This window comes from Heterodontus francisci, chromosome 49, assembly GCF_036365525.1.
Source record: "Heterodontus francisci isolate sHetFra1 chromosome 49, sHetFra1.hap1, whole genome shotgun sequence".
NCBI classification, from domain to species: Eukaryota; Metazoa; Chordata; class Chondrichthyes; order Heterodontiformes; family Heterodontidae; genus Heterodontus; species Heterodontus francisci.
Window position 1 is genome coordinate 10,509,096 of NC_090419.1, and position 14,008 is coordinate 10,523,103.

Genomic DNA, 14,008 nt, shown 5'->3' on the forward strand with positions numbered 1-14,008 from the left:
CATTGGGACATCATTGACTCAGTAACAGAGAATGGGTCATTGGAACATCATTGACTCAGTAACAGAGAATGGGTCATTGGGACATCATTGACTCAGTAACAGAGAATGGGTCACTGGGACATCATTGACTCAGTAACAGAGAATGGGTCATTGGGACATCATTGACTCAGTAACAGAGAATGGATCATTGGGACATCATTGACTCAGTAACAGAGAATGGGTCACTGGGACATCATTGACTCAGTAACAGAGAATGGGTCATTGGGACATCATTGACTCAGTAACAGAGAATGGGTCATTGGAACATCATTGACTCAGTAACAGAGAATGGGTCACTGGGACATCATTGACTCAGTAACAGAGAATGGGTCATTGGAACATCATTGACTCAGTAACAGAGAATGGATCATTGGGACATCATTGACTCAGTCACAGAGAATGGATCATTGGAATATCATTGACTCAGTAACAGAGAATGGGTCATTGGGACATCATTGACTCAGTAACAGAGAATGGGTCATTGGAACATCATTGACTCAGTAACAGAGAATGGATCATTGGGACATCATTGACTCAGTAACAGAGAATGGATCATTGGGACATCATTGACTCAGTAACAGAGAATGGATCATTGGGACATCATTGACTCAGTAACAGAGAATGGATCATTGGGACATCATTGACTCAGTAACAGAGAATGGATCATTGGGACATCATTGACTCGGTAACAGAGAATGGGTCATTGGAACATCATTGACTCAGTAACAGAGAATGGATCATTGGGACATCATTGACTCAGTAACAGAGAATGGGTCATTGGAACATCATTGACTCAGTAACAGAGAATGGATCATTGGGACATCATTGACTCAGTAACAGAGAATGGATCATTGGGACATCATTGACTCAGTAACAGAGAATGGATCATTGGGACATCATTGACTCGGTAACAGAGAATGGGTCATTGGGACATCATTGACTCAGTAACAGAGAATGGATCATTGGGACATCATTGACTCAGTAACAGAGAATGGATCATTGGGACATCATTGACTCAGTAACAGAGAATGGGTCATTGGGACATCATTGACTCAGTAACAGAGAATGGGTCATTGGGACATCCTTGACTCAGTAACAGAGAATGGGTCATTGGGACATCATTGACTCAGTAACAGAGAATGGGTCATTGGAACATCATTGACTCAGTAACAGAGAATGGATCATTGGGACATCATTGACCCAGTAACAGAGAATGGGTCATTGGGACATCATTGACTCAGTAACAGAGAATGGATCATTGGGACATCATTGACCCAGTAACAGAGAATGGATCATTGGGACATCATTGACTCAGTAACAGAGAATGGATCATTGGAACATCATTGACTCAGTAACAGAGAATGGGTCATTGGGACATCATTGACTCAGTAACAGAGAATGGATCATTGGAACATCATTGACTCAGTAACAGAGAATGGGTCATTGGGACATCATTGACTCAGTAACAGAGAATGGATCATTGGAACATCATTGACTCAGTAACAGAGAATGGGTCATTGGGACATCATTGACTCAGTAACAGAGAATGGATCATTGGGACATCATTGACTCAGTAACAGAGAATGGGTCATTGGAACATCATTGACTCAGTAACAGAGAATGGGTCATTGGGACATCATTGACTCAGTAACAGAGAATGGGTCATTGGGACATCATTGACTCAGTAACAGAGAATGGGTCATTGGAACATCATTGACTCAGTAACAGAGAATGGATCATTGGGACATCATTGACCCAGTAACAGAGAATGGGTCATTGGGACATCATTGACTCAGTAACAGAGAATGGGTCATTGGAACATCATTGACTCAGTAACAGAGAATGGATCATTGGGACATCATTGACCCAGTAACAGAGAATGGGTCATTGGGACATCATTGACTCAGTAACAGAGAATGGGTCATTGGAACATCATTGACTCAGTAACAGAGAATGGGTCATTGGAACATCATTGACTCAGTAACAGAGAATGGGTCATTGGGACATCATTGACCCAGTAACAGAGAATGGGTCATTGGGACATCATTGACCCAGTAACAGAGAATGGGTCATTGGAACATCATTGACTCAGTAACAGAGAATGGATCATTGGGACATCATTGACTCAGTAACAGAGAATGGGTCATTGGAACATCATTGACTCAGTAACAGAGAATGGATCATTGGGACATCATTGACTCAGTAACAGAGAATGGATCATTGGGACATCATTGACTCAGTAACAGAGAATGGGTCATTGGGACATCATTGACTCAGTAACAGAGAATGGGTCATTGGGACATCATTGACTCAGTAACAGAGAATGGGTCATTGGAACATCATTGACTCAGTAACAGAGAATGGATCATTGGGACATCATTGACTCAGTAACAGAGAATGGATCATTGGAACATCATTGACTCAGTAACAGAGAATGGATCATTGGGACATCATTGACTCGGTAACAGAGAATGGATCATTGGGACATCATTGACTCAGTAACAGAGAATGGATCATTGGGACATCATTGACTCAGTAACAGAGAATGGATCATTGGGACATCATTGACTCAGTAACAGAGAATGGGTCATTGGAATATCATTGACTCAGTAACAGAGAATGGGTCATTGGAATATCATTGACTCAGTAACAGAGAATGGGTCATTGGGACATCATTGACTCGGTAACAGAGAATGGATCATTGGGACATCATTGACTCAGTAACAGAGAATGGATCATTGGGACATCATTGACTCAGTAACAGAGAATGGGTCATTGGAATATCATTGACTCAGTAACAGAGAATGGGTCATTGGAATATCATTGACTCAGTAACAGAGAATGGGTCATTGGGACATCATTGACTTGGTAACAGAGAATGGATCATTGGGACATCATTGACTCAGTAACAGAGAATGGATCATTGGGACATCATTGACTCAGTAACAGAGAATGGATCATTGGGACATCATTGACCCAGTAACAGAGAATGGATCATTGGAATATCATTGACTCAGTAACAGAGAATGGGTCATTGGAATATCATTGACTCAGTAACAGAGAATGGGTCATTGGGACATCATTGACTCAGTAACAGAGAATGGGTCATTGGAACATCATTGACTCAGTAACAGAGAATGGGTCATTGGAACATCATTGACTCAGTAACAGAGAATGGGTCATTGGAATATCATTGACTCAGTAACAGAGAATGGGTCATTGGGACATCATTGACTCAGTAACAGAGAATGGGTCATTGGAACATCATTGACTCAGTAACAGAGAATGGGTCATTGGAACATCATTGACTCAGTAACAGAGAATGGGTCATTGGGACATCATTGACTCAGTAACAGAGAATGGGTCATTGGAATATCATTGACTCAGTAACAGAGAATGGGTCATTGGGACATCATTGACTCAGTAACAGAGAATGGGTCATTGGAATATCATTGACTCAGTAACAGAGAATGGGTCATTGGGACATCATTGACTCAGTAACAGAGAATGGGTCATTGGAACATCATTGACTCAGTAACAGAGAATGGATCATTGGGACATCATTGACTCAGTAACAGAGAATGGATCATTGGAATATCATTGACTCAGTAACAGAGAATGGGTCATTGGGACATCATTGACTCAGTAACAGAGAATGGGTCATTGGAATATCATTGACTCAGTAACAGAGAATGGATCATTGGGACATCATTGACTCAGTAACAGAGAATGGATCATTGGGACATCATTGACTCAGTAACAGAGAATGGATCATTGGGACATCATTGACTCAGTAACAGAGAATGGGTCATTGGAACATCATTGACTCAGTAACAGAGAATGGGTCATTGGAATATCATTGACTCAGTAACAGAGAATGGGTCATTGGAATATCATTGACTCAGTAACAGAGAATGGGTCATTGGGACATCATTGACTCAGTAACAGAGAATGGGTCATTGGAACATCATTGACTCAGTAACAGAGAATGGGTCATTGGAACATCATTGACTCAGTAACAGAGAATGGGTCATTGGAATATCATTGACTCAGTAACAGAGAATGGGTCATTGGAACATCATTGACTCAGTAACAGAGAATGGGTCATTGGAATATCATTGACTCAGTAACAGAGAATGGGTCATTGGAATATCATTGACTCAGTAACAGAGAATGGGTCATTGGGACATCATTGACTCAGTAACAGAGAATGGGTCATTGGAACATCATTGACTCAGTAACAGAGAATGGGTCATTGGAACATCATTGACTCAGTAACAGAGAATGGGTCATTGGGACATCATTGACTCAGTAACAGAGAATGGGTCATTGGAATATCATTGACTCAGTAACAGAGAATGGGTCATTGGAATATCATTGACTCAGTAACAGAGAATGGATCATTGGGACATCATTGACTCGGTAACAGAGAATGGATCATTGGGACATCATTGACTCAGTAACAGAGAATGGATCATTGGGACATCATTGACCCAGTAACAGAGAATGGGTCATTGGAATATCATTGACTCAGTAACAGAGAATGGGTCATTGGGACATCATTGACTCGGTAACAGAGAATGGATCATTGGGACATCATTGACTCAGTAACAGAGAATGGATCATTGGGACATCATTGACTCAGTAACAGAGAATGGATCACTGGGACATCATTGACCCAGTAACAGAGAATGGGTCATTGGGACATCATTGACTCAGTAACAGAGAATGGGTCACTGGGACATCATTGACTCAGTAACAGAGAATGGATCATTGGGACATCATTGACTCAGTAACAGAGAATGGGTCATTGGAATATCATTGACTCAGTAACAGAGAATGGGTCATTGGAACATCATTGACTCAGTAACAGAGAATGGGTCATTGGGACATCATTGACTCAGTAACAGAGAATGGATCATTGGGACATCATTGACCCAGTAACAGAGAATGGATCATTGGGACATCATTGACTCAGTAACAGAGAATGGATCACTGGAATATCATTGACTCAGTAACAGAGAATGGGTCATTGGGACATCATTGACTCAGTAACAGAGAATGGGTCACTGGGACATCATTGACTCAGTAACAGAGAATGGGTCATTGGAATATCATTGACTCAGTAACAGAGAATGGGTCATTGGAATATCATTGACTCAGTAACAGAGAATGGGTCATTGGGACATCATTGACTCAGTAACAGAGAATGGGTCACTGGGACATCATTGACTCAGTAACAGAGAATGGATCATTGGGACATCATTGACCCAGTAACAGAGAATGGGTCATTGGAATATCATTGACTCAGTAACAGAGAATGGGTCATTGGAATATCATTGACTCAGTAACAGAGAATGGGTCACTGGGACATCATTGACTCAGTAACAGAGAATGGATCATTGGGACATCATTGACTCGGTAACAGAGAATGGATCATTGGGACATCATTGACTCAGTAACAGAGAATGGGTCATTGGGACATCATTGACCCAGTAACAGAGAATGGGTCATTGGGACATCATTGACTCAGTAACAGAGAATGGGTCACTGGGACATCATTGACTCAGTAACAGAGAATGGATCATTGGAACATCATTGACTCAGTAACAGAGAATGGATCATTGGGACATCATTGACTCAGTAACAGAGAATGGATCATTGGGACATCATTGACTCAGTAACAGAGAATGGATCATTGGGACATCATTGACCCAGTAACAGAGAATGGGTCATTGGGACATCATTGACTCAGTAACAGAGAATGGATCATTGGGACATCATTGACTCAGTAACAGAGAATGGATCATTGGAACATCATTGACTCAGTAACAGAGAATGGATCATTGGGACATCATTGACTCAGTAACAGAGAATGGATCATTGGGACATCATTGACTCAGTAACAGAGAATGGATCATTGGGACATCATTGACTCAGTAACAGAGAATGGATCATTGGGACATCATTGACCCAGTAACAGAGAATGGGTCATTGGGACATCATTGACCCAGTAACAGAGAATGGATCATTGGGACATCATTGACTCAGTAACAGAGAATGGATCATTGGGACATCATTGACTCAGTAACAGAGAATGGATCATTGGGACATCATTGACTCAGTAACAGAGAATGGGTCATTGGAATATCATTGACCCAGTAACAGAGAATGGGTCATTGGAACATCATTGACTCAGTAACAGAGAATGGGTCATTGGAACATCATTGACTCAGTAACAGAGAATGGGTCATTGGGACATCATTGACTCAGTAACAGAGAATGGGTCATTGGGACATCATTGACTCAGTAACAGAGAATGGGTCACTGGGACATCATTGACTCAGTAACAGAGAATGGGTCATTGGAACATCATTGACTCAGTAACAGAGAATGGGTCATTGGGACATCATTGACTCAGTAACAGAGAATGGATCATTGGGACATCATTGACTCGGTAACAGAGAATGGATCATTGGAACATCATTGACTCAGTAACAGAGAATGGATCATTGGAATATCATTGACTCAGTAACAGAGAATGGATCATTGGAATATCATTGACTCAGTAACAGAGAATGGATCATTGGGACATCATTGACCCAGTAACAGAGAATGGGTCATTGGGACATCATTGACTCAGTAACAGAGAATGGATCATTGGGACATCATTGACTCAGTAACAGAGAATGGATCATTGGAATATCATTGACTCAGTAACAGAGAATGGATCATTGGAATATCATTGACTCAGTAACAGAGAATGGATCATTGGGACATCATTGACTCAGTAACAGAGAATGGATCATTGGAATATCATTGACTCAGTAACAGAGAATGGATCATTGGAATATCATTGACCCAGTAACAGAGAATGGATCATTGGGACATCATTGACTCAGTAACAGAGAATGGATCATTGGAATATCATTGACTCAGTAACAGAGAATGGATCATTGGGACATCATTGACTCAGTAACAGAGAATGGATCATTGGGACATCATTGACTCAGTAACAGAGAATGGATCATTGGAATATCATTGACTCAGTAACAGAGAATGGGTCATTGGAACATCATTGACCCAGTAACAGAGAATGGATCATTGGGACATCATTGACTCAGTAACAGAGAATGGATCATTGGAATATCATTGACTCAGTAACAGAGAATGGGTCATTGGGACATCATTGACTCAGTAACAGAGAATGGATCACTGGAACATCATTGACTTAGTAACAGAGAATGGGTCATTGGAACATCATTGACTCAGTAACAGAGAATGGGTCATTGGGACATCATTGACTCAGTAACAGAGAATGGATCATTGGAATATCATTGACTCAGTAACAGAGAATGGGTCATTGGGACATCATTGACTCAGTAACAGAGAATGGGTCATTGGGACATCATTGACTCAGTAACAGAGAATGGGTCATTGGGACATCATTGACTCAGTAACAGAGAATGGATCATTGGAATATCATTGACTCAGTAACAGAGAATGGGTCATTGGGACATCATTGACTCAGTAACAGAGAATGGGTCATTGGGACATCATTGACTCAGTAACAGAGAATGGGTCATTGGGACATCATTGACTCAGTAACAGAGAATGGGTCATTGGGACATCATTGACTCAGTAACAGAGAATGGGTCATTGGGACATCATTGACTCAGTAACAGAGAATGGATCATTGGAATATCATTGACTCAGTAACAGAGAATGGGTCATTGGGACATCATTGACTCAGTAACAGAGAATGGGTCATTGGGACATCATTGACTCAGTAACAGAGAATGGATCACTGGAACATCATTGACTTAGTAACAGAGAATGGGTCATTGGAACATCATTGACTCAGTAACAGAGAATGGGTCATTGGGACATCATTGACTCAGTAACAGAGAATGGATCATTGGAATATCATTGACTCAGTAACAGAGAATGGGTCATTGGGACATCATTGACTCAGTAACAGAGAATGGGTCATTGGGACATCATTGACTCAGTAACAGAGAATGGATCATTGGAATATCATTGACTCAGTAACAGAGAATGGGTCATTGGGACATCATTGAGCCAGTAACAGAGAATGGATCATTGGGACATCATTGACTCAGTAACAGAGAATGGGTCATTGGGACATCATTGACTCAGTAACAGCGAGTATGTACTGACAACTTGCAGAGGGCTAGCAGCATTTGGAATAATACCTTCAGTAAGATCTCCACAGTGAAAATAGATGTGAACGCATAGTCAAAATAACCCAGGACCTGAAAGACAGTAAAAAAAAAATTGTAGTCGCTGAAGAAAGCCACAATTGTCACCTCGAATTCTGAGTTGACAGTATAACTGAGATCTGACAATGATGCAACCTCCTTCCGGTTTGCTCTCTTTCTCTCCCTCAACTCCTTCTGACTGGGACTATGACTTTCAGTCAGCAGGTTTTTTTTTAGCCACGGATAGTGGTTCGGGACCTGTGATGACCTCACATATCATTGACTGAATTCACCCCTACCTTAAGCCAGGAGTACTGAGGATAATGACATCACCTCATGTCAAGCCTTATTCTCATGAGACACAGCAATGCCTGACCCAGAGGCCGGGGAATCTAGGTCCTCAAGCTTCGCATCTGGAAACCCAGCCCTTCAGGTCTCTTGCCTGTCCCCTGTGACTTCTGTTCCCGATGGGGAGACTCTCTCTATAAAAGGGGTTCCCGATGGGGTTACTCTCTCTTTTAAAGGGGTCCCCGATGGGGAACCTTGAGAAAAGGGGTTCCTTTGTAAGGTAATGCCCAGGTTAAGACGCACCCCACTTCCCCCTCCTTCCCCTCCCTCCTGTCTGTACGCCACAGTTTAGACTCACATGGTTTCGGAAGGAGTACGCTCGCATGGGGTCTTCAGCTGCCAGTGAGATGCTGCTGAGGATGATGAAGACGAGGATGAGGTTGGTGAAGATGTGATGGTGGATAAGCCAGTGACAGCCCTTGCGAATCCTGGAGGACAAATGGAACATCGGACCGTGAACACAGCGGCAGTGCTTCAAACCAGCAGCACAAAGGAATTGGTTGGTAAACCAGTAGCAATGGCCACTGGTGAAAGTAAAACGGTTCATAGAATATCACCAGATTTACAGCACCGGAACAGGCCATTCGGCCCATCCGCTCTGTGCTGCTGTTTCTGCTCCACACGAGCCTCCTCCCACCCCCTACTTCATCTCCCCCCTATCACCATATCTTTCTATTCCTTTCTCCCTCCTGTGTTTATCCAGCTTAAATACATCGATACTATTCACCTCAACCACTCCCTGTGGGAGCGAGTTCCACATTCTCACCACTCTCTGGGGAAAGACGTTTCACCTGAATTCCCCACTGGATTCCTTGGTGACCGTCTTATAATGATGGCCCCCTCGTTCTAGTCTCTCCTGCACAAAAGGGCATTTAAGGGGAAGCTGGATAAACACACAAGGCCCTTTTCAGGATATTGGCACTTACGGGTTGGTGGAACTTAGCAAGAAGAAGGCACTGCCCACAGGGATCGGCACGATCTTCTCCTTCGGAGGGGCAAAGTTCGACAGCTCCCCCACGGTGGAGCCCACCAAGCTCTCAGCACGACCATCCTCCTCCTCCTCCTCGCCTCCTCCTGTGGGGCACAAGAGAACAAACACGGGGGAAGGGGCAACCAAAGATTGACCACGCCGATCCACAAAGTGAGAGGTTACAATTATCAGGAAAGGCTGAACAGGGTATATCAGGGGAAGCTGGCTAAACACACGTCTGACAGTGCAGCACTCCCTCAGTACTGACCCTCCAACAGTGCGGCACTCCCTCAGTACTGACCCTCCGACAGTGCGGCACTCCCTCAGGACTGACCCTCCGACAGTGCGGCACTCCCTCAGGACTGACCCTCCGACAGTGCGGCATTCCCTCAGGACTGACCCTCCGACAGGGCGGCACTCCCTCAGGACTGACCCTCTGACAGTGCGGCACTCCCTCAGTACTGACCCTCCGACAGTGCGGCGCTCCCTCAGTACTGACCCTCCGACAGTGCGGCTCTCCCTCAGTACTGACCCTCCGACAGTGCGGCTCTCCCTCAGTACTGACCCTCCGACAGTGCGGCGCTCCCTCAGTACTGACCCTCTGACAGTGCGGCGCTCCCTCAGTACTGACCCTCCGACAGTGCGGCGCTCCCTCCAGTACTGACCCTCCGACAGTGCGGCGCCCCCTCAGTACTTGCCCTCCGACAGTGCGGCTCTCCCTCAGTACTGACCCTCCGACAGTGCGGCACTCCCTCAGTACTGACCCTCCGACAGTGCGGCACTCCCTCAGTACTGACCCTCCGACAGTGCGGCACTCCCTCAGGACTGACCCTCCGACAGTGCGGCACTCCCTCAGGACTGACCCTCCGACAGTGCGGCACTCCCTCAGGACTGACCCTCTGACAGTGCGGCACTCCCTCAGTACTGACCCTCTGACAGTGCGGCACTCCCTCAGTACTGACCCTCCGACAGTGCAGCAGTCCCTCAGTACTGACACTCCAACAGTACTGACCCTCCGACAGTGTGGAGCTCCCTCAGTACTGACCCTCCAACAGTGCGGAGCTCCCTCAGTACTGACCCTCCGACAGTGCGGCGCTCCCTCAGTACTGACCCTCCAACAATGTGGGTCTCCCTCAGTACTGTCCCTCCGACAGTGCGGAGCTCCCTCAGTACTGACCCTCCGACAGTGCGGCGCACCCCTCAGGACTGACCCTCCGACAGTGCGGCGCTCCCTCAGTACTGTCACTGGGGTTCCGAGAAGCCTGGATTACAGGGCTCGAAACTCTGGAGTGGGGGCTTGATCCCACGACATTCTGACTCACAGGCGAGAGTGAGACCCCGGTGAGCCACGGCCGACACAGACCTTTGGCATAACTGGTATGGAAATTGAGGAGAATGCCAGCCTGAGCGGGGTGAGAGCCAGTCTGCTGTCCCGGTTACCAACTCAACACCCGCCCAGGGAAATAACTGTGAGCCCCCAGCTTGGCCCACCTTCCACCCCCTCGCCCACACACAATACCGCAACTAACCCGGTTAAAAGGGTCCTCTTACCTCCCGTGTCACTCGTGTCATCCTCCTGCTCGGAGCCCTCACGCTGCACCGCAAGAGATTGAGAAATGCCAGTGAGCAACCCACTTCTCGGGCATGTTATCAAAACATAGCTGGAGGTGAGGGCCAGTGACCGCACCTCTGAGATGGGGAGGAACTGAGAACAGCAGCTCCTCATGCATCAGAGAAAGCTGAAAGCACTTTATCGGCTGGTGCTTCCAAACGTCACCTGTCGTTAATGTAAGCCACTGGGTGGCTAATTTGGGAGCAGCAAGATCCCATCAAAGGAATGTCATAAATGACCAGTTAAACTGGTGTTTTTATTTTCAGTGATGTTGGGTTGAGGGATAAATACCAGCCCCGGAACATTAGGGAGAACCTCCCCTCCCCTCCCCACCGCCCCCCACTCCACTTCCAATAGTGGCCGTGGGATCTTTTGCATCCACCTGAGAGGGCAGACGGGGGCCTCGGGTTTATCATCACACCCTGAAAACGCCAGGGGTGTGGGGGGGAGCGTCGGGCCTGGATTATGGGGCTCGAGTCTCTGGAGTGGGGGCTGGAACCCCACAACCGTCTGACTCAGAAGGAAGAACGAGACCCACTGAGCCAAACTGGCAAAGGCTTCCATCAGGCGGGAGAAGTTTGTGGAAATATTTTTGGCTTTTCGATATCATTACAAGACTGAAACATTTCACTTCAATTTCTGGGCTTCAGACTGGCAACAACAGAAACCTGCATTTATATAGCGCCTTCGACACAGTAAAACATCCCCGCGGTGCTTCACTGGAGTGCAAATCAGACAGAATTTAACCCCGAGCTGCTTAAGGAGATATTAGGGACAGGCGACCAAAAGCTCGGTCAAAGAGGTCGGTTTTAAGGCGGAGAGGTTTAGGGAGGGAATTCCAGAGCTTAGGATCCAGGCAGCTGAAGGCACGGCCGCCAATGGTGGAGCGATGGGAATCGGGGGATGGTCAAGAGGCCGGAATTGGAGGAGGGCAGAGATCTCGGAAGGTTGTAGGGGCTGGAGGAGGTTACAGAGATAGGGAGGGTTGTAGGGACTGGAGGAGGTTACAGAGATAGGGAGGGTTGTCGGGGCTGGAGGAGGTTACACTGATAGGGAGGGTTGTAGGGGCTGGAGGAGGTTACAGAGATAGGGAGGGTTGTAGGGGCTGGAGGAGGTTACAGTGATAGGGAGGGTTGTAGGGGCTGGAGGAGGTTACAGAGATAGGGAGGGTTGGCAGGGTCGGAGGAGGTTACAGAGATAGGGAAGGAGATGGTGAGGAGGGATTTGAACATGAGGGTGGAGAACCTGAACAGGGAGGTGTAGGGTGAAGCCAGTGTCGGTCAGCCAGCACAGGAGGAGTGAAGGGGAGAGGACCTGCTCGCAGTTAGTAACACAGAGTTGAAGATGACAGGGTCTCTCACATCCTACCTTCACATGATTCTGATCTTTGCCCAGTTCGTTGCTGCTGATATCCTCACTGTCAAGGAGCACAAAGTAGCATCAGATTCTGGAAAGTTCCGGGCGAGGGCTGTCCGCCGTTTCGAACCGGAATGGTGTAGGCCCCAGGCCTCGATGGTTCAAGCGCCTCTCGGGCCCACAGCACTCTCTGTGCCCAGCAAGGTCAACCTGCTCCCGAGGCTGCGGCCTCACAGGGGGCACTCTGAGGGTGCGGGGCTCGACCCAGTCACACCCAGGGCTCCCTTCTGATGATCCAGGGCCAATGAAGTGTCTTCCACACCCTCTCCCACCCCCGACCAGCAGAACCGCGACCCACGAATCTGACACCGGACAACTGACCTCGACCTGTGAGCAGGCGGGCTGTTCGACTGGGGGTGGCATCGCGGCCAAGTTGGATTTGTCACCCAAAGTCCATAGACGCGCGCCATTCCTGTGGGGGTGGGGTCACTGCATGGAGCGGGATTTCCGACTGACTCCACTCCTCTGGATGCTACTCCACCGCAGGCACCCCAATGTCCAACCTTCCACCACTCCCACCTGTTCAGGTTGCGCACAGTCAGATATCTTACCTTCCCTTGCGTTTTCTCTTCCCTTTTTTCCCACCGCTGCCGTCAGCGTCCGCCAGGTTGTCTACAGCGATTGCCAAGAACACATTGAGCAGTATGTCTGGGTAAAAGGACTGAGGGGAAATAAACCCAGACAATGACTGTTCATGTTGGATGCAAAAACGTTTCTTCCACTGAATTTATCGGGCAGGTACAGCACGGGGGTTAGATACAGAGTAAAGCTCCCTCTACACTGTCCCCATCAAACACTCCCAGGACAGGTACAGTACGGGGGGTTAGATACAGAGTAAAGCTCCCTCTACACTGTCCCCATCAAACACTCCCAGGACAGGTACAGCACAGGGGTTAGATACCGAGTAAAGCTCCCTCGACACTGTCCCCATCAAACACTCCCAGGACAGGTACAGCACAGGGGTTAGATACCGAGTAAAGCTCCCTCGACACTGTCCCCATCAAACACTCCCAGGACAGGTACAGCACAGGGGTTAGATACAGAGTAAAGCTCCCTCGACACTGTCCCCATCAAACACTCCCAGGACAGGTACAGCACAGGGGTTAGATACCGAGTAAAGCTCCCTCTACACTGTCCCCATCAAACACTCCCAGGACAGGTACAGTACGGGGGTTAGATACCGAGTAAAGCTCCCTCTACACTGTCCCCATCAAACACTCCCAGGACAGGTACAGTACGGGGGTTAGATACAGAGTAAAGCTCCCTCTACACTGTCCCCATCAAACACTCCCCAGGACAGGTACAGCACGGGGGTTAGATACCGAGTAAAGCTCCCTCTACACTGTCCCCATCAAACACTCCCAGGACAGGTACAGTACGGGGGTTAGATACAGAGTAAAG

General features: G+C 46.9%; 1 protein-coding gene across 1 annotated transcript in view; it reads right to left on the reverse strand.

The window, feature by feature from the left end:
- Positions 1 to 14,008, reverse strand: part of LOC137358244 (voltage-dependent L-type calcium channel subunit alpha-1D-like) — a 170,443-nt gene that overhangs the window by 110,134 nt on the left and 46,301 nt on the right. Inside the window, exons 17-22 of the mRNA XM_068024140.1 lie at positions 13,159 to 13,255; positions 12,560 to 12,608; positions 11,131 to 11,173; positions 9,536 to 9,683; positions 8,908 to 9,037; positions 8,256 to 8,315 (exon numbers count right to left, since the gene is read on the reverse strand). Of these exons, the coding sequence (XP_067880241.1) occupies positions 8,256 to 8,315; positions 8,908 to 9,037; positions 9,536 to 9,683; positions 11,131 to 11,173; positions 12,560 to 12,608; positions 13,159 to 13,255 (527 nt within the window). The remainder of the gene's footprint in view (positions 1 to 8,255; positions 8,316 to 8,907; positions 9,038 to 9,535; positions 9,684 to 11,130; positions 11,174 to 12,559; positions 12,609 to 13,158; positions 13,256 to 14,008) is intronic.